General features: G+C 41.2%; 1 protein-coding gene across 4 annotated transcripts in view; it reads left to right on the top strand.

Annotated features, from left to right (window-relative positions):
* Window positions 1–21,911, top strand: part of ESRRB (estrogen related receptor beta) — a 194,117-nt gene that overhangs the window by 120,338 nt on the left and 51,868 nt on the right. For all 4 annotated transcript variants that reach the window (XM_056850858.1, XM_056850856.1, XM_056850855.1 and 1 more), the window contains one exon: window positions 15,349–15,758. In XM_056850858.1, coding sequence (XP_056706836.1) covers window positions 15,362–15,758 — 397 coding nt within the window. In that variant the 5' untranslated portion in view covers window positions 15,349–15,361. The remainder of the gene's footprint in view (window positions 1–15,348; window positions 15,759–21,911) is intronic.

Raw genomic sequence — 21,911 nt, 5'->3', positions numbered from 1 at the left:
TCACCCCATCCCAGAGATTACTCCCTTTCCCTCTTTACATGTCAAGTCTTTGCATGACTTTCATTATCCTTTCTACAAAGGTGATAACTGGCTCTATGAGTTCATATTGTCTCTTCACTTGTTCAGTTTTCATAGGCCTAATTCACTTCTAGAAATCTTAGTTTAGATGTTATATTATCAGCTCAGATTCAACATATCAAAGCCAGAGTTCTTTAATATTTCCTCCTTAAGCCTTCTTTCATCTTCATTGACAAACTCATCCATTTGACTTTGCCTGCAGCCTGTGGCTAAAATATATTTTCAAAAGGAGGGATTCATAATTAAATGTCTTCTTTCCTTACTAGTTCCACTGCCCAGTTTTGGTTCATGCTTTGAGTTGACAATTTAGGGGAACCACTAGGCATGGGGAACTGCTGAGGGTGGGGCCAGCAAAACTTCCATTTTGTTTTTGCTTCCCATAACATTAATTCATTCATTCATTCTTCTCTTCCTCAATTTTGCAAGCAGCCTGCTGAGATGTGGTGGGGAGAGGGAGACATATTTTACAAGAAAGGAAGAACCATGAAACTCTCATGGAGCTATTTGCACAGTGCTCTGGATCAGTCTCCATCTTTACGTGTCTTGATTATTACAGTCTTTTCATCAACCCTCCCCATTCCTACCTTGATCTTCTTATCTCCGTTCCGTTCAGAATGCTGCTGTTCAGTTTAGAATGCTGCATTTGGACTACACCCATTTTATTTCCAGTATAAACTTTCTTGTCCTCAGCTCTAAGTTCTTTACTGCTTTGCTCCACTTATTTTCTGCTCTGTCCCTGTATATAATTTTCCCTGTGCATCTCATCTCAGTTTTTCCTCATACATCTTCAGCAGTGCAATCAGGAAGTTGCTTTGCTATGCAGCCAGTGGTAATGTGCACCAACTCCCTGTGCAGCCAGCGCTGACTTTCAGTTCTGTTGACTGGACCTAATTTAGTTTCTGTGATGAATGGTGCTATGTGAGACTGGGTGTATTAAAAGGGAAAAGACTTAAAAATCAAGTGATAAACATGCCTGAAAAGGTGTTTAGTGAAATGAGGGGGATTTTATTTTGTTTCAGACCTTCTGTGCCACTTAAGCACTGTTCTGGAGAAGCTTTGCTGCAGAGAGGACAAAAGAGAACTGTGCCACATCCACACATATGTTTCCAGCTACCAAGGTGGAATTTTATTTTGACTTTGATGGGTGAATTGTAAAATGCTCATGAATTGCCAATGTGCTGCGGCTGCAAAGATGATTATGAAATCTTTGGATCTGTTATGTAGGATAGATACACAGATACCAGGGATGAGCAGAAACTCCCCCCCCCCAATGTCACACACCTTAGAAATCTCTTTTGCCCTTCCACTGAAATTTCGCCAGAATTACTTCCAATTTCACTGTAGGCAAAACATCAATGCCAACTCTAGTTGATACCCTTTTCACTGTAGGCCACATCTGGCATTGCATTCAAGCTGGAACAGGTGAAACAAAGAGGTACTATGGTGATGACAGGAATGGAAAACTTCATGTGCACAGATGAGGTGAACTATGTGTGTGTGTAAAGTGCCATCAAGTCGCAGCCAACTTATGGCAACCCCTTATGGGGTTTTCAAGGCAAGAGACAAACAGGTGGTTTGCCAGTGCCTTCCTTGGCATAACAACCCTGGTATTCCCTGGTGGCCTCCCATCCAAATACTATCCAGGGCTGACCCTGCTTAGCTTCTGAGATCTAACGAGATTGGGCTACACCATGCTGTCTTTCCTCTTGAAGGGAAGTATACAGCTTAGGAAAAGAAAGCCCCTGAAGGGATATGACAGCACTCCACAAGTATATCAAAGACATATCAAAGTATTTGGCTTGGTTAAAGAAGTCAGTAAATACAAGAGTTAGTGTTTGTAAGCTACTAATGTTGACAAAGGGTTTGGAAATTTAAAATTAAAGGACTTTAAACTGTTCAAGTGTAAAATTCTGGAGTGGTCATACTTTAAAAACTGGTACAAAGAAACTCACTTGAGGGCCAGTGTAGTATAGTGGTTAGAGTATCAGATCTGGGAGACTCAGGTTCAAATCCCCACTCTGTCATGGAAGCTTGCTGGGTAATTTTGGGCTAGTCACACACTCTCAGCCTAATCTAGCTCAAAGGGTTGTTGTGAGGATAAAATGGAAGAGAGGAGAATAATTTAAGATACGTTCAGTCCCCATTGTGGAGAAAGATGGGAAATAAACAACATAAATAAAAAATAGACATTGATACATTTATGCTCTTTAATTTTCTATTCTGATGGCTCTCTGAGGTTAGGAAAGGTTTGTTGCTGTACTTCTTTCCCTCTGGGGCATTAAGGCCTGCCATAAGTAGAGAACAGATATTGGGAGGTATTGACTTGTTCCCTGTATAGTTTGCTTTGGAGATTGGCTGAATGGATGGGTTTTGCTCATGTTCAGAATCTCATCTCCATATTGCAACTAAGGGATGAAGTGTTCCCCAAGCCAAATTGGCTTGTATTAGGGTTTTAGGCTTTTCCTGGAGCAAAGTTGTGGCTTAGTTTCCTTGCTTGAGTTACTTGAATCTATTCGCTCTGCAGGTACTTTTCTGAAGTGCTCCAGCTCTCAGCTTGTGGCATTCTGTTACTTGTATTGCCTAGGTTAATTTTTTTGTGGGGGAGGGGCAGTTGGTAGGTGGGTGGTCATGCTACTTTTTAATCATGCTTCCCATCTGAGGTTATTTTATTTGACATCCTGGATTGAACCCGGAGGAGCCAAAGCAGTGCTTCACTATAGCATAGGCATTGGTATGGTATTCCAGAGTAAACGATGAGCACAGTCTGCTGGGAAATTATCTTGCTCAAGTACTGTTGAAATGCATGGATTCTGGATAACAGGGTAGTAGTGCATTTTAATGAGGTTTGTACAGGAGAACTTCCTGGTGGGCTTTGCAAAAACTATTCAGAGGCATTTGCAGTGTTGTGCTCAGTTAGTATCAGATTAATGGTGGAGCACTCATATGACTGCTTCAACATCTTGAGGTTATATGGAGGCAGACCAAAATCTCATTCCTCAGATGGAAAATAAGTTTAAAATAGAGGTGAATGAACTGGTCTTACTTACAAGGTGAATTTCAGGTGGCTGTAAGCTAGCATACAAAGTGAATATATTGTGTTGCCCTCTTTCGTAAGCTTTTAATGAAAAGTAGCCTTTGTGTGTGTGTGTGTGTGTGTGTGTGTGTAAAGTGTCATCAAGTCACAGCTGACTTATGGCGACACCACAGGGTTTCCAAGGCAAGAGATGAGATGGTTTGCCATTGCCTTTCTCTGCGTCACAACCCTGGATGTCCTTGGTGGTCTCCCATCCAAGTGCTAACCAGGGCTGAGCCTGCTTAGCTTCTGAGATCTGACAAGATCAGGCTAGCCTAGGTGGGGGACAGTCCTGGAAATGGCATTTAAAATGGTAATGTAAAGCCGTGCTTCAGAACAGCTTCCGACATACACAGTTAATTGTTCTGAGGATATATTTGAACAAGTAGGTCAGAGGATGGGGTTATAGGCATTCTATATTTAATGCATTCTTTTATCTTTTCCATAGGAAATATAAGAAACCCTCAGTACAGTGATTATAGGTCCAGTGCATGTGGAGTTGGAACAAAACAATAATTTTAATCCTGATGTGAAGCTGTCATTTCCATTCCAGGTGTGAGTTCATTGTGCATATTTGCTGTTGCATTTCATTCTTCAAAAGAGAAGAAAAATAGGGCTGCACCAAGCGACATGTTAGCAAACCAAAAAAGGAAAAAAGGTGCAAGGTAACTGGTGACTAGTGACAACTTTATTGTCATGTACAGCCCCTATGCATTTCACTGTTTAAGCTTCACCAGGGGAATCAAGAGTTGTTTTTGCTGAACCTTTCCACACCAATTGAGTTGAGGGGCTGCACGTGACTATAAAGCGGTCGCCTGTCACCTTGCATCTTGTTTCTAAATGCCACCCATTGTATCTCCACAACCTCATGAGGTAGGTCAGGTGGAGGAATTGCGATTTACCCAAGGTCACCTGCCTTCATGGCAGAGCAGGGAATTTGAACTAAGAGCTACCAGGTCCAAGTCCAACACTCTGTAGCCACGACACCTTTCAGTGATTAGAACTTACAGTGTTGGCTCTTGATTTAGATGAGTTTTATGTTCACAAATGTCAGAGTCAGCTTAAAAGAGAAGGAAAATGGTGATGGTGTGTGGTAGAATTATAAAAAGTAGGAAATGCAGGCTAGTTTGGAAGGGCTTCTTAATTTTTTTAAGTAAATATGGGGATAGCAATGCAGTCAGACCCAAGATATGGATGCATTACTGAGATCTGGTCATATGATGGATCATAAGAATCAAGTGTTGCTATATTTTTTTTTAAACTGTGGAATGTATTTCGTTCTAAAGCCTGTTCTCAAGTCTGTATTACTCCCATTCTCTCACAGGAGAGCCTGGAACTGATTCTCCCTACCTCCTCCATAGGAACAAAAATCAATTTCTTCGATTCATTTGGAAGAACTGGGTCTCAGCCAACTTTCACATCAATAGACCTAATCTAACCTATTTCTCTTCAGGCTGCCAGCAAGACTGCCCCCTGGAGCCCTGTCTTGAGACAGACTTCTCAGGCTGGGGAGATTTTGGGTTGACTGGGCACTTCAGTTGTTTACAGTTCAAATCTACCATTTTTTTTCATCAATTACAAGATTTCCATTTTCCATGGTAAGCCAAAAAGTAAAATGCCCACAATGCAAAAAAAAGAAAGTAGATACATGCAGTGTGTGGGATGGTAGGTAGATTAAGAGTAACATTCAATGGGAAAAAGGTGTTTGGCTCAGAATCTGAGCTATGAAAAAAAATCACTTGGTGTTTGCTGACAACCCAAACCATCTGGGTGTAGCTGTTCATGGGTTTTGGTGGTGATCTCTGCAATGGCCTGATCATTTTCAACTAGATTTCTTTTTTGCCGTCAAGTCACAGCTGACCTCTGGCAGCCCCATAGGGTTTTCAAGGCAAGAGACATTCAGAGGTGGTTTGCCATTGCCTGCCTCTGTGTCTCGCCCCTGGTATTCCTTGGAGGTCTCCCATCCAAATACTAGCCAGGGTCAAGGCTGAGAGTGTGTAACTGGCCCAGATCGCTTGGCAAGTTTCCATGGCAGAGTGGGGATTTGAACTTGTGTTTCCCAGATCCTAGTCCTTAACCACTAACTACACCATTCTGTCTCTCTCAACTAGATATAGCTCTGACCATTTCAAACTCAGGCTGAAATTAGCATATGAAGTAGCCTTGTACTGTGAACCAGCATTTCATTATTCATTTTTGAACAGTTATATTATATATTTTTGGCTTACCAGTCCCCCAAGCCACTTACAATAGTAAAAACAATTTAAAATCATATTAAAATCAACAAATGATAAAGCAGATCTCAAGGCACAACAAATTAGACAATCAATGAAACTAGAAAGTGTGCAGTTCACCACCAGAGTGGCATTTCAAAAGCTATAGAGATGGCATAGGGCCCAGCTATTCAAATAAAAATTCCCAAAAATTCCACTAGGCTTGCACAAAACCTTGAGTACACCTAAAACAATTCTTTAAGGTATCTGTTTAAAGGGCATGTCTTATACCTTCTTTGTTCCTAACTACATCTGTTCTACACCTGGGAAGTTTAACTCAAAATTGACAGAGAAGTCCCTTCTTAATTTTTGGATGATCACAGGATAGTGATATGAAAGGGAAAAAAATATACTCATTACAAAACATTATCCTGTAGGCATTTGATTGTGTAAGTTATCCCAGAGGGGCATGTTTTCAGAAAATACTAATTTTAAGAACTGTGGCTTTAACAAGTCTCGCTAATTGATCTGCAATTAAACAAGCTTGCTGCAAAGCAATTAAGCAATTGCCTGTATTTCCAATAATGCATAATCAATTTAATTAATTGATTCTTAAGCAAACAGAAAATTCGCAAAAAAGTACAGCAGGACAAGTTATCACTCCCTGTTCACATACCTATCAATGGATTTTGCAGTGGGGAGAGCTGTCCAAGGTGCTGCAAGTCTCCTTTTTGTTTCTTAGAATCATAGAATCATAGACTTGGAAGGGGCCATACAGGCCATCTAGTCCAACCCCCTGCTCAATGCAGGATCAGCCTAGAGCATCCCTGACAAGTATTTGTCCAGCCTTTGCTTAAAGACTGCCAGTGAGGGGGAGCTCCCCACCTCTCTAGGTAGCTGATTCCACTATTGAACAACTCTTATGGTAAATCCCCCCCACAATATCCAGCCGGTACCTTCCTGCCCTCAATTTAAACCCATTATTGCGAGTCCTAACCTCTGCTGCCAATAGGAACAGTTCCCTGCCCTCCTCTAAGTGTCAATCCTTCAAATACTTAGAGAGAGCAATCATGTCCACTCTCAACCTCCTCTGTAATTGACTACTGGAACTGTAGTCTTCTTCTGTAATTGACTGCTGGAACTGGTTTCCTTCAGATCTTCTAGTTTGACAAGCACAGGAGTCAAAACCCCAAATCTGAATCACATGTTCTTGTATCCTGAACCAGAATTCCTCAGATTGGAAAGCAAATATTTATTGCTACCTTAAAGAGGGTGAAATGTGTTTTGCTTGCTATTCCAATGCAACTGTTGTTTAGAATGATTTTTGAATAATTAGGCTGGCGTCCCAAGCTGCATAGTCAGCAAAGGAGAAGACTTGTAAGTATTTATATTCTATTTTCTCCATGAGGGGACCAAAGCTGCTTACAGTGAAAACTGGAGGATAGGTTCATCACTTGCCTGCTATCTGAAATGATGAAAGGGAAACTCTGCAGTAAGCCTCTGAATTCCAGTGCTAGGAGCCAACATTAGGCAAAGGCCTTGGTCCCTGTGTTTTCCAGGGCAATTGTTTTGACCACTTGGTGAAATAGGATGCTGAACTAGATGGACCACTGGTCTGTTCCAGAAGGCTCTTCTTATGTTCTTCAAGAAATACAATATTGATAAAGGAAAAACAACAGTATGTCTTAAATGGGTTGGGAATGAATTGCTGTTTTATCCCTCTGGTTCTTGCCCCTTAGCTCCTGCCTCTGGCCATGCCCAAGCTTTGTACTATCTGCAGGAAAAGGAAGGCAAACTTAGCCAAGTGGAACTCAGCTGCTGTTGTCTTGCTAGCAGTAAGCCAGCAAAATCTTCATCCCTCACCATGCTCTTGATCATCTTTGTAGGCATAGCCTTTGAGCACATAAACCTGCCACACACGACAATTTTCCTACATTCAAAAAAATCTACATTGGTGTCTCTGTGTGTGATTTGCCCCATTATTGTGTGCAACTTTTCTTTAATGAAGAGTATCTCCATTTTGAGAAAAGGGCATATGTGAAGTGGACCAAGAGGAAGTTGCTGGTTAGATTAGCTCAACCCATGTCCCTTTTTTTTGGGAATCATTTAAGTGTCTTTTGCACATTCATTTTTGGTACATTCTGTGTGTAGTTTGTATACCCTGTAACATATTTTAATCTTTATTTAACTGGATTGTGTGTACTTTATTATATATTTCTTCATATGGAATCTGTCCTGTATGCTATAGAAATCAGTGGCATAGAATCAATTTTTATCCTGCCCTTCCTCCAAGGATCTCAAGGACATTTTAGCTCTCTTCCATCTTGTCCTTGCAACACCCTGAGAGTGAGGTGAGGCTAAGAATACCATGACAGAGTCAAGATCACCCAGTGAGTTTCATGGCAGAGTGAGGATTTGAAGCAAGGCCTGTCTAGTGCTAATATCTATTGCTACACCATACTGGCTTCAAAGAAACATTTCAAACAGAGTAGCATTTGTTTACTTTTTTTTTTTACCATCGATAACATTGTCTGATTTTCAGCCTCATGCACTTTTTCAGGTTTCAGCATTTTCCTTGTGACCACCTTATTTTCCTTTTAGTTTATATGACCCACTGTCACACAGTGAAGGCAAAATGGTCTTCTATACCTTATTAGTACATGTTCTTGGTGGGAAATGCTGTCAAGCACTTTTTAAACATTTCATTTGTACTTATTTTACCAGAGCCAAGTATTGTTTTCAGTTTTCTCCATTGTATTTTCCAGTCAATTTCATCAAAAATGTATGTGTTGTTTGGGGACAGGACCACAGGATGCGCTTTAGAAAAAGTTCCTGTGCACATTTACTCAAACTGTATTTGGTTTCCTTTGCTTGAAATAATATAGATTCTATGTAAAATCACTGAGGTTCTGTGAACGGATACAAGTACAACACGTGTACGTATAAAATGCACTATAATGGAAATTGATTAGAAGAGATATTGTATTCAGGTTTTTATGCTGAAGTGAGAAAGAATGTAATTCACAGTGGGTAGCTGTGTTAGTTTGTTTGCAGTAGTCAAAAAGGGCAAGAGTCCAGTAGCACCTTAAAGACTAACAAAAATATTTTCTGGTAGGGTATGAGCTTTCGTGAGCCACAGCTGAAGAAGTGAGCTGTGGCTCACGAAAGCTCATACCCTACCAGAAAATATTTTTGTTAGTCTTTAAGGTGCTACTGGACTCTTGCCCTTTTGAGAAAGAATGTGTTTCAAGTGGATGACATCTTTTTAAAAACAGGTATAGGGCTATTGGATGCTAGAAGAGCCACAGCGAGCACCAGGTTCAGTCTCTGGCATCTCCAGATATCAGGATCAACGGGCAGGTGAGGTGAAAGACTTCTGCCTGAGACTCTGGAGAGCCACTGCCAGTCAGAGTATACAATGCTGACCTTGACAGACCAGGGGTCTGACTTGGTATGAAGCAGCTTCATCTATGAGTAGGTAACACTTGGCCCATAGTTCTCATGCCACTGCTGAAAAGCATCTGTGCAGCCTTTGGGGTAATATTTGAATCTTAAGCATTCCGGAACTAATTTTAGATAGGGTTTCTAGTTCTTAGGGCTGATGAGAAGCTTTAGAAAATTTGAACATGAAAATGTTAACAAATTAAAAATAAGTATTTAACTGAAATTCACCTCTGTATGAGTTACACTTATAAAGGTTTGCCTTTAGCCATACCGTAATATTTAAGATATTAATTAGAAAAATCTTCTCTGGTGAAGGGCAGTAAGTTGTATTGGATAAGATTAACTTTCCCTGACCTGGATGGCCCAGGCTAGCCCAATCTTGTTAGATCTCAGAAACTAAGCAATGTCAGCCCTGGTCAGTATTTGAATGGGAAACCACCAAGGAATACCAGGGTCACAATGCAGAAGCAGGCAATGGCAAACCACCTCTGAACATCTCTTGCCTTGAAAACCCACCAGGGGTTGCCATAAGTCAGGGGTGCTTTGATAGGAAAGGAAGGAAGAAAGGAAAAAAGGAAGAAAGAAAGAAAGAAAGAAAGAAAGAAAGAAAGAAAGAAAGAAAGAAAGAAAGAAAGAAAGAAAGAAAGAAAGAAAGAAAGAAAACTGTACAGGAAGGAGTATTTTGGTCTTCTCATACTTACAGAAACATGATAATCTGATGAGTTTCTAGGTGGTTTTGGTTTGGACACTTCCATAATAATGTCCATGGAAAGCCTGGGGATTGCTTTAGGGACATTAAAAACTGTGATGTTAATGTGGAATTCATTTGGTGATATCATAGAATGTGGTTAACCTGACCAGGGCTTGACACTTGGGGGAGGAAAGGCAGGCATGTGACCTTGCAAAACAATGGACCAGGAAATATATTTTCTCTGTCGCAATGAGGGGCAGCTCAAGTAGTGGTTTGCTGGGAGAACTAGAGCTACTTCTACCACTGAGCATTGTTGATTGGGGAGAAGGATTGGGTGTCCTACCAGAAGGCACTAGCAGGTGACAATCGAGTTGCCAGGGCTCCCCATGTAGCACTATGCACATGCATAGGTAGCAGCAGCTGGCAAAGGTGCACGTGATGGTATCACTGGTTGTTATAAATGTTTCTATCCTCTCAGAAGCCATGTGTTTGTGTGGTGTTTTGGAGCAGCTCAGAAGCCTCTGTTGCTATTTCCTGATGCCCTCTGGTGAAGGTGCTGAACCTCCATTTGTCTTCCATCATGCCAAGGTCGATAGCTGTAGTACTCCCAGGCTACACAAACCACCCCAGTTTCGAGAGATTTATTTGGAAGGATTAATTCTTTAGTTTAGAAGAAGGAAGGTAAAAATGTTAACTTATCCCAAATAGGTTGGCAGTATTCCTATTTGATATACATGCTTTAGAAATTGCTTGATCAAGGAGCAATTGTTGTTCCAGAAAACCTGACACAGACTTTGAAAATGATAGTGGAACAGAAACAAGAAAATTCAGACTTGTTGCTTGCAGTAGCTTTTACCTACTGACCATTTTGACATCTGCTATGATTAACAAAATAATGTGCAAATTAAGTTCAGTTACATGTAAATAAGCTTTGCAGATAAGATGGGGTTGTCTCTGCTGAACACGTTTTAAGTGACAAGATCCTGATGTCTTCAGTTCTGATAATTATGAGGGAAAATCAGAGGATTTATGAAGGCATATCGGGTACATGGAAGCAAATGGCAAAATGAAAAATAAAAATTGATCGCTTTATGAAAAAAGAGTGTATAGCAAACAGTAACTTATATGTATGGTGCAATTAGATTATTAATGACTAAAAGAACACCGTGGATAGACTGTTTGGTGGACTTTATTTACACATTGATCATGAATCTTGATAGGGAAATTTGATCAGTTGGACTTGGATGCAAGTCCTGTGAAATGAATCATAGGTGGTTGGCTCACAACCATACTAAGAGAGATGAAAGAGGTCCTCTGCCTGCCTGGAATGTTATTTAGCATCAATCTGTAGGACCCAGTGTTAGTTTCTCTCTGCATACAGTGTATAGGATGTAAAATTAATAACTACTAGAAAAAGAACTGTTCTTTCATTCTTTCCTTACATTTTCCCCTTAGGTCTCTGCCTGCCATTGGATGCTCTGTTGTGATGTCACAGTGGATCTTGGCAGGCTGAGGTGTCACAGTACTGCTGACTGCCTTTGGCTTTGGAGCTGTTTGGACATTAGAACAGAACAGCCAATAGGTTTGAGAATAGATTTCTCTCCAGGATCAGATGAGCATGCCTAGTATATTAGGTGCTTTGAAACATAGGCAGGACAATGCTGCTGCAGTCGTTTATGGGCTTCCTAGAGGCACCTGCTTGGCCACTGTGTGAACAGAGTGCTGGACTTGATGGACTTTGGTCTGATCCAGCAGGGCCTTTCTTATGTTCTTATGACAACTTTGTATACCAAGAGCCACAAGTAGCTTTAAAAAACTTAAACTGTTCACTTATTGTCTGCATGCCATGATGGGGATATGGATAAAGTCTGACTGATACAAATAAGATTGACATTTCTGGAGCTTTTGGATGAACCATCAGCCACAGAAAAATGGACAGCATTTGCTGTTTACAAGGTTTATCTAGAGCCATTTGTGAAGGAGGAAAATGTTAGAATGCAGAGAGAAAACCCCCCGCAAACACAGCAAGACATGTTAAAGGGAGAGTACTTAAAAATATGGATAAGCCCTTTAGAGATTCTTTGAAGGATTCTCTATATTTGGGGAGTGGCTTATGTAGAAGCTCAGAAGCTCCCATGGACACCTGGGGTGAAGTTGAAACAGGTAGAATGAATTACAGAAATTTATGTGTAGTAGTTGCAAAGTGGATAATATACTACGTTGAGAAATACCTGAGGGGCAGAATGGCTATCAGGTAATATTAAACTGTTTCCTGTCATGCTACTTTTGTGCTGCTTTGCCACACCTTTCTACAATCAGCTGCAACAATTAAAACTTTAGTTCTGTGTAGCATTTTATGCAGTGCTGTATTCCATATAAAAATCTAGTGATTCCCATCCCCACAGGCAAGAGACTACTGTTTATTTGGAAGAAAATCCTTCTCAGCAAATATTCTGCTTCTTCTTGCAATTTTTATTTTATTCATTTGTTTTCTATCCTAGATAATTACTTCCTGTTCCTTTGTCATTCATGAATCAGCTGAATTATGTTGTTGTTTGGAGGGAAATTAAATACTGCTTTTCTCTTTGCAGCCAAAGCTGCATTATTGTAATAGGGTGATAATAAAATAATGAGCAGTGGCTTTGACTACAAAGGGAAAAGCAGGAGTTGGTTGTCTCCCCCCTCCAACAGATAATTAACTATTGATTCATCATGTTGTGACTTATTGTCAAAGAACATGAAGTGGTTTGGCAAGATGGAAATGGGAAAGGAAAGAAGAAAATTTAAAAGGATAATAGCCCTGAGAAACCTTCTGATTTTCAAATCAAAACAGTATGGTCATGTAATTAAGCAACATCCCTAGTTAAAAACTGGGTGAACAAATTATAGCAATTCTAAACTGAATGGGTGCCATGGGAATAACCTAAATGGGCAGTGTGATGCATGGCTTATAGAATCCTGGGAAATTGATTTTTTATTTGTACAGATAAACTGTTCAGGCTTCATATTTACAAAGAAATCTCACTTTGTTGCTCTGACTCTACTGCATTTCACATTGCACATTCTTCTCTGGACATCTCACCACAGGGAACACATAAGACAATTTGGAGAGAACCCAGAAAAGGGCAATGAAGATACTAAAAGGATTATAGGATATGACCTATAATTGCAAAAAAGATTAAAAGAACACAGTATTTAGAACCTCTAAGCCTGTTACGTGGACCCAGAAATAGTAACAGAGTTTCCCTTGCCAGTTCACAGGAGAATTAGATCACATGCATTCCCTTTCACATTCCTAAAAAAGTAACCAGAGCCAAGCAAAATGCTTTGTCTTTGTGCATGGACAAAGACGAACACGTTGCCTTTATTTAAAGTAGCACTGATTTTGCTGTATTGTATTTCATGTGACGTGAAAGGCAGTATAAGTGATCCAGTCCTTTTGTACATTTGCAGTAATATTGAATGGATCCCTCCAAATAAATTTGTTCTGCTATTTTTTTTTAAAGGGCACTCTTATTGAAATGATGGAAATTTAACTGATGAAACTTTCAAGAAAGAAGAGCCCTTCTAGTCCACCACTTTGCTTTCAAAAGTGGCTATCCAGATGCTTCTAGGAAGCCCACATGTAGGGCATGAAAGCAACAACCCTCTCCTATTTTCTTCTCAGCATCTAATACATATTCAAAGGTACACATGGGGGACAGCCAATGATAATCCCTCCCTTTCTTTAAAAACCTGCTAAACTAGTGACCATCACCACATATTGTGGTGGTGAATTCTATATACTAATGATGTACATTTTGATGAAGTACTTTCTTTGGTCTCTCCTGAATCTACTACCATTTCACGGGGAAGGATCTCAAGTACAGGTGGTAGGGCGACGCCCACAGAGCAGGATTTCCCTACTTGTATGGCGAAGAGGAGAAGAATCTGCTGTCGAGTCTCAACTAACACATGGTGACCTCATCCACAGGGCCTTCGAAGTAAAAGACAAGAAGAGGTGGTTTGCCATTGCCTTTCTTCTTGTAGCAACTCTAGTCTTTCTTGGTGGTCTCTTGTCCAAATACTGTGGCCAGCTGGGCTAAGCTCCCAAGCCCTGATGAGCCTGGGCTAAGCTCTCTGAAATCTTGCTCTTGGGAGCTAAGAGACTCTGAAGAAGAATGCTGGGGATGTGGGGGTCTGCAGTGGAAGGAGGAAATCTCCACTTTCTCCTCTGGCAACATAAGAGCTGTTGTACTGCAGGAATATCAATCTAGGCTCCAAACCAGTTTTTCCCTCTAATGTTGTGTGCAACGATGGAAAATTTCTCTCTATCCACTCTCTCTTACAAATCTCTGTAATGTCCCTTTCTTGCTTGTTGTCTTGTTATACTAAAAAGCATGAAGTATGTAAATCTTTCCTCATAAAGAAGACCATAAAAGAAAAATCATAAAAACTCAGCCCAAAGGTTCTCTCTGCCCCAATATTCACTACCCTCTTTCATAATGTTTTTAAAATTCAATTGTGGGGCAATTGCATGTGTGCTTAGCGTAGCAACTATTTATTAATCCAGCTGTTAAAAACCATCATGAGATCTTTGAATATTAGTAATGACAACTGTCCAAAATTCCATTCTGAGTCTCACCTCATATTCAACAACTGCTTTGCAAAGCAGGGCTCATTTCAGGGGTGGTTCCAACAACAATTTTGAGTAGTTAAAACAGTATTCCTAACCCAGATTCAAGTTCACATGTTCAAATATAATGTGGAAATCAGCAATAACAGATACTGCAATTCACAACTCCCAAAACTGCAAAAGATACCACTGCACAGGACTTCTGAATGTGACCAGATCACAAAATCCTGATTTTTTTTGGGGGGGTGGATGACTCCCCTGGCCCACTACTATGCTGAATGAATACAGCTAAGCCCCACCTGATCTCAGGCATGTCTGACAGTTGTGATTCAACACTGGAAATCTGATCAGATTTTTTTAGCATCTTGAATTTTATTTAAAAGGAGCCACTGGTAGGGGGAAGTAGTCAATCAGAGCCAAAGCGGTAAGAGAAGAGGGCTAACTCTTTACTCCACATGTTGTCCTTGTTAAGGCAGAGAAGGGTATAAGCAAAGTGTGTGTGGGAAGTCACCATTACCTCAGCCCAAGAAGGACCCATGCTTTTAAATACATTTAAAGATGTCAGGAGGATCCAGTTATGGGCCCAGCCAAGAGGATATGCAACTTCCTGGCTTACCCTGTTACTAGCTTGGAAGTTTTGTTGCAACTATTCCAGCTGTGTGTATGTATCTGGCTGAGCTAACTAGTGGTTTTAGAGATCAATCCTCTTATAAGTCTATTGAACGTAGTGGGTTTAGATTGGAGAAACTGTTTTGGACTGCATTGTGCATTATGTTGATTTTACTAATCTTTGAGCGTACTGAGGTCATGTTATACTACCTGAACAGAAAGAAATATAAAGAGTTCAGAGAGCAATATAAACAATTATTAACTTCCTGGGAAATGTCTGAATGAAGAAACATTGAGAAGGGTCACTTTAAAAAAAGTCCAAATGTAACTGAGAAGCCTTTTATTTATGCCACAGCATAAGAATTAGGAAACTTCTTTTGCCTGGAACTATAGCAGAGGATCCATTACCTCATCTGAAACTATTACAGTCCTTTCCCGTGTCACTCAATATGGTTAACAACACAGGAGCTCGCTGGGTTAGATTGGAGATACGTGCTAGCAGTGAATGTAAGCATGAACGAATAAATATTAAATATATTGGCCCTCGATGCATGATTCCGAAAGTCCTGTTCAAGCTGTTCTGTTGGACTATCAGCTAATGGTCTCCTGTGCTTTCTGCCCACAGGCTGCTAGGCAGAATGTCCACGGATGAGCGGCACCTCACCTCCAGCTGTGGATCCTTCATCAAGACTGAGCCATCCAGCCCTTCCTCTGGGATCGACGCCATCAGCCACCACAGTCCAAGTGGCTCTTCGGATGCTAGTGGTGGTTATGGCATCACTATAGGGGGCCACCCCAATGGCCTGGACTCACCGCCCATGTTCAACAGTGCCGGGATTGGTGGTGGGCCCTGCCGCAAGCGGTATGACGACTGCGCCAGCGCCATCATGGAAGACTCGCCCACCAAGTGCGAGTATATGCTCAACGCCATCCCCAAGAGGCTGTGTCTAGTGTGTGGGGACATTGCATCTGGATATCACTATGGAGTGGCCTCCTGTGAAGCATGCAAAGCCTTCTTCAAGCGGACAATTCAAGGTATGGGGCCTGGGAAAGCAACACAAAATGAGGTGGCCAGTGCGGTTGCCTTGTTTTTCGGGCAGAGGTGTTTGTGCTTTTACTTAAGCAGACATGACATTCCAGCAAAATTCTAAGTCCAAAATGTCACTACTGATTGTAGAGGGATAGCCATATTAGTCGGTTGCAGCAAAAAATAAAAAAATAAAATCGAAAACATAAATCTGATGTCACATAAAAGACCTAACATTTTATACCGGTGTAAGAATGTCGTGGGCTAGATCCTGCTTCTTCAGATGTAGAAAAGAAGGGAGAAAGGGTATGAAAAGAAAGGGAGGATTCAAAACTTTTGGAGATGGTTTGGGTCAGTCAAGAATGGATTTTGTGTGCGCGCCACTGAAGCTTGAATGCTGCCAAATATACAATCTACACATAAGCTACAGTTGAGGACTTGCAAGGCCTTTGTTGACATTTTCAGACCTGGATTCAAAAGTTATACTTCAGATACAATTAGTCTTACATCTTGGATCAGTGATGGGATTGGGGATTAGGAGAGAAAGAGGCCTACTATAGAAAGCCAAAGAAAAGTTCTGCTTTTCAGGGAAGATCTTCCTGAGATAATATGCACGATAAAAGGAGTGCCAGGTACCCAAGCATGCAGTTCCTTTGACAGAATGGGGTTTTCATTTGCCGAAAAGAGAATGGTGAATTCCACTGATTTTCCACTTCTACTGGAGACCTCCACTTTGTCCCCATACTATTCGTGATGATCCACTGACCCCTGGAATAAAAGGGGTGGGTGGGTCCTGGGGTATAACAGGAAGGAGAAGCAGAAAAGTCCTGCTCTGCAAAGCTCATGAATGGTTGGATTCATGCCAGTGAGTTTTGCAAGCCTTTTTTCATTTGACCATGTGACTTGTCCCTGCTAAACTGATAATATTTACAGTTGTCACAAAGACTAGCTAGGCTGGAGGAATTCATATATGCAGTTTGTAGGATCCTAAGTGAGGATGTGATATTTCACACTCAGTGCCAGAGTGCAAGAGATTACAGGCATACTTCAGTCCAAAAATTGATCCAAAGATCTTTTTCAATCTGTTAGTCTGATTTTCTTAATAGTGTAGGACAGTTGTTTCCACCCGAAATACCACACTGTCTCTTAGGGCGAAAACACATGGTCACTTTATCCTCCTTTAATCCCTGTTTCAGCCAGGATTCAGCGTTTTCGCCCTTACTGAACCTTACAAGAGACTACTGTATTTTGATTAGTAATGGTGGCAGATCTGGATTGCTGATTTTTTAAAAGAACAACCATTGCTTGCTTCTGTGTCCCAATAGCGACTGGTATAAATGAAATTGGTTTTTCACCTAGTATGGCCTAATCTAATTAAAATCTACCTAGCCTCCTGTATTCCAGTTGAAGCCTTACATTTGGGAAGGAATCTCTTTCCTCCAAAGACAAAAATTCTGTAATTTTTTCTGCTTTTTACTTGCAGCGTACGGAAAGATGTTGCCAGACACCTGTGCATAGGTTAAGAGCCAACAAAAGCACACACAAATGTGGTTCAGCAGGCAGGCAGGGCTAAGAGCTAGAATCTGTAAGCTTAAATACTCTAGACTGACTTGGAAGGCCTTGGGAGATCATTATCTGTCATGCTCAGTTTCCCTTCTGTAACATGGGAAGAACACTGACCTAACGCTTAGAATGGCTTTCAAAATGAATGAAGTAAGGATTGTATACTAAGCATGCTGCCCACTAAAAGTGTCAGGATATTTGAAACTACCATGCAAATGCTGTAATAACAACTAACCCATTGTTACTACAATATAACATATGATCGCTGAACAGTATTTATTGAACATGCTTACAATATTTCTGATCTTCTTTTCTCACAAATTTGGACTCACGGTGTCAACCTAAATAAACTAACCAATTTCTTAATCAGTACACTTCCAGGGCACACCTATACAAAGACTTATCCACCTAAGAGGTACTGGCACTCAAACCTCAGTATGCGCACATACCTAGTAACTAGGTATTTTCTGGATGTACAGTTGTGCAAATTGAAAAGACCAAGTATATTACTCTGAAAGGACAGGCATATTGAATTGACTCCAAAAGACCCCTTGACTTCCTTGAAGTGAATGAAGTAGTCTTGTGGGAGGGGGCCTGTTGTATTTTAAATAACACTTGTTCACTGACACCCCATTCCTGAGCTTTCAGTGGCCAGAGACGGCAGGGAAGAGGCGCCACAGCGGCTTTACCTTACAGGAGACCACTTTTTGCCCCATTGAGAACAGCAAGGCTGTGCCTGCGAAAAAGTAGGCGAAGCCTCGCTCTTCTCCCCACTAGTGTACCCAGGGGCAAAAGGGGACAGGAGGCTGCCTATAGGCAGCCCCGCCACCCGGAATGCCCCAGGAATACCCCCATACCCCCCACGCACTTCTGCCTGGCTCTTCCTCTCCCAATATATTTGAAAAAAAAATACAGAAATGCATTTGCCAGTGTAGAGTTTTACTAATAGTGGAGCTAGTGCCTTGGTGCTTCAAAGTCTTCTTTATTCACTGATGTTGCCAAATGCAGAACAAGAGAGTGGCATTAAATCAATGGAACACAAAGAAGGTATACTCAGTAAGGATAGATAGAGTACCTCACACAGAACCTTGACCCAATGACATGTATTTGTAGTTCTGCATAAGATTTTTTATTCTTTGAAGTGAATTTTCCCATCATGGAGAATTGATGAGATACATAGCATTGATTATCTACTTCACAATACATTGACTTTTGAGCAACATGATAGTTCTGCATTAGCAAGAGATCCTTCCCTTACCTACTGTCTTCCTTCTAGACAGCTCTTAAAGCCGCAACACCCTTTTGCCATCCATAATCTGATGGTGCTTGCCGAAGTCTTTTGTTAGATGTGATCCCTGACCCCTGCTAACAGATGATCAGTAGCCCTTGCTTTGTCCTGATCCTACAAAACTTATTGTCTCAGGGCTTAGTTGGTTAGAAGAATAACAAGGCAATCCAAGAAGTGTTGAAGATTGTGCTGTAAGAACTGCTCCAAGCAGGCTACTTGGATTCATTCAGTGTCCATAAATTAGTTTTATAGAAACTGGTTTTCTTTCTACCTGTCTGCATGATGATGCCATTCTACCTGCTCTGTGCCTGTTAGCCTTTTTCACATTCTAAAAAGCCGTCCCTTTTGGGGATGCCACACCCCCTAGGAGGAGAACTTGAATGCTGCTGCTGCTTCTCTGTTGCAGCAATGGTGCTTGCAATGGATCACTGCCTATCTTAAGCGCTGCACCTGTTCACAGGAACAGCAAAATGTGCATCCACCATATCATTTAAATTAAATCACCACATTTGTAGGGACCATCATTCAAGTTAAAACAGCTGTTACCCACATTACATGGTGCATTAACTATATTTACGTTCAAAAAGCCTACCCTGGAGACACAAGGATGTTCCTACACAGTGTCCGCACCAGTAGTTTTTCATGCAATATGCTGCTGGATGTGGGTGAGGAGAGGCACAATCCACACCTTGTCCCATGAACTCTCTCTGAGCTGCCCTTGCTGGTTTTCTCATGCTAACTCATGCAGTTAATCAAAGAGATGCACATATCAGAATATGCAATTAGGTGCAGCCCTGTGCTTCTTTCTGGCCATTTCTTCTTCACTGTGAAGCCTCCTCTTCTTTTAAAAGCTTGTTGCATTTGAAACATCACAGCAATGCACTTGTGAGCCTGGGTACATTACTAAGATTGTCTGCTAGGAAAAACCAACACTCAAAACACCTACCAAAAATTTAGTTGTATCTTGAACAAGAAGAAGAATTAGTAGTAGTGGTGGTGATTGGAACTTGAGACAGGATGATGAAGTCACTGAGGTTGTAGAAGTTCAAAACCAACCTCATGAAAAGTTGCATTTATCTAGCAGGGGGAAAATTAAGTAATTTATGATGAATGGATGTATTGGCACAAAATCATGCAAAATGTTTCTTAACTAAAGTAGAAAGACTTTGGTATTGAAATATTAATTGCAGGAGGATCTGTAACTCTTTAGTGAAGTACTGATTTTTATATACATCCTTGCTTTCCACCATGAATTAGAGCACTAACCTGGGAAAGCCGATCAAAGATATGATTGATGAAAAATGATAAAGCCTCTTACATGAGATGCACCTTTACAGTTCCAAACAAAATAAGATTAAAGTGTATGCACCATTCAGTGACAAATTGCACAATGATGAATGGATGCAACATACCCCAAGACATGCCAGTGGCAGATACCCTAAGGCTTGGCCCATATGAACTGAATGTCAAGCCTAAACTCCTCTTGACATCACATTCCTTGTGTTGCTGGATGGTTTTCTGCCCACAGCAGTGAGTGTAGAAGTAGGGTTGCCAGGTCCCTCTTCACCACCAGTGGGAGGTTTTTGGGGTGGAGCCCAATGAGGGTGGAGTTTGGAGAGAGGAGGGACTTCATTGCCATAGAGTCCAATTGCCAAAGCAGCCATTTTCTCCAGGTAAACTGATTTATATCGGCTGGAGATCAATCGTAATAGCAGGAGATCTCCAGTTAGTACCTGGAGGTTGGCAACTCTATGTAGAAGACAGAATGTCAATATATTTGGGGTGGAGGGAGGAGGAAAGGGCAGGTCTAAATGCAGGAATTGGAAATGTGTTGCAGGCACTTTTGATTCATATAATCCTAACCTAAAAGGTGTTTCTGGCTGCTGCACCATATAACTGGCAAGGGATTGTGGAGACTGAGCAGTTCTTGTGGCTGGCTCGTTGGTTTATTTAAAATGTTTGTACGTCTCTTGTACATACCCAAGTGCTCAAATTGGTTGACAATAACAAAAACCAATCAACACAAATGCTATATAACCACAACTCAAAACCATTGGTATTGCTGGAATAAAACACATTCCCAAATAGTAGCAGCACAGCACCAATAATTACATCCAGAGACTTGGTTTCTGAAGTTGTGTACAGGAATATAAAAGGAATACATCAATAGCTCATGGTTACGTGCTACAAACTGCTGTCAGGACAGGGGTGGGGCATTGCAACTGTTTTGAAGGGTCAGTATCAGACAGCCTCAAGATTCCCATTTAAGCCCCAGGTCTCTGCAGTCTGGGGCCAGAGCGTAGAGAGAGACAGGCAGGAAGTTTTCCTCTGTCAATCTGGCAGAAGACCAAGGAGACATTTTTATCTGCTGTCATCCTTCCATGGCTTCATATTGCTTGCCAGTTACAGGAGCTGATGTTATATCTCCCTATTCTCTTTTGTGCTTATAGCCTTTAATAACTTTCTAGGTTATGCCCCAGCCTCAAACCACGAGGCTCCTGGTTCAAACCCCGAGTCTCCCAGCAGACTCATTGAAGCAATAATTTTGCTCAATCTTGCATAATCCAGTGGGATTATGTAACATCCATGCCATGTCAAAATTTATCTTCATGCACTTGGATGAATGTGAATACATGCAGACATGCGGCTGCAGTTGCTCATTGGCATGCACCGCTTCCTCCTTTGGCTGTTGAAGATACCCTGGAGCTATTTCAATCCCTCTCCGCCAGATAGCCTCTAGTCCATGTTGACTCAAGTGGCAGCATGATTGCCAGCCGGTGGAAGGCTGCTGGAATCTCGATGAGTTAATCTCATCACTTTATCACAGGGCACTTACAGAAATTGCAAGGCCATGTGAGTGGCTCAGCTCTGCTGGCAGCCAGCCTCAGGACCCATAAAAGAAATTGAGAGATTGGGGGAAGGAAAAAAACAAAAAACAAAACACTAGCAGAGAACTTTGCTGAAATTTTGAAGACAGTAGCCTATTTTGCTGCGCTGTTTGCTCGACTAAGGTGGACCGGGTCATTCTTTTCTATATGCTTCCTGTCTGAATTAGACATTCTTGGAGCTGAAGACCACTTGCAGATGTTCTGGCATTTTTGTCCTTGCTGGCATGCAGCGACACAAGATGTTGTGCAATCAGGGTTGTTCTTAGTTCCTTCCTGGGTGATTATGCTGTTAAATCAGGAGTGTTATGAATGTTCTGTAATGGTATTTGTTTTACTCAGGTTATGATTATCTTTAAGTAACAGTCTGTTGAGCAAGCATGGCTTGATGTGAAGTTTAATAAGAGTATGTGCAAATCATATTG

The sequence above is a fragment of the Euleptes europaea genome, chromosome 6 (assembly GCF_029931775.1).
Source record: "Euleptes europaea isolate rEulEur1 chromosome 6, rEulEur1.hap1, whole genome shotgun sequence".
In the NCBI taxonomy this organism is placed as follows: Eukaryota; Metazoa; Chordata; class Lepidosauria; order Squamata; family Sphaerodactylidae; genus Euleptes; species Euleptes europaea.
Note: the sequence above shows the minus strand (reverse complement) of the source record. Positions and strands in the feature narration are given on the sequence as shown.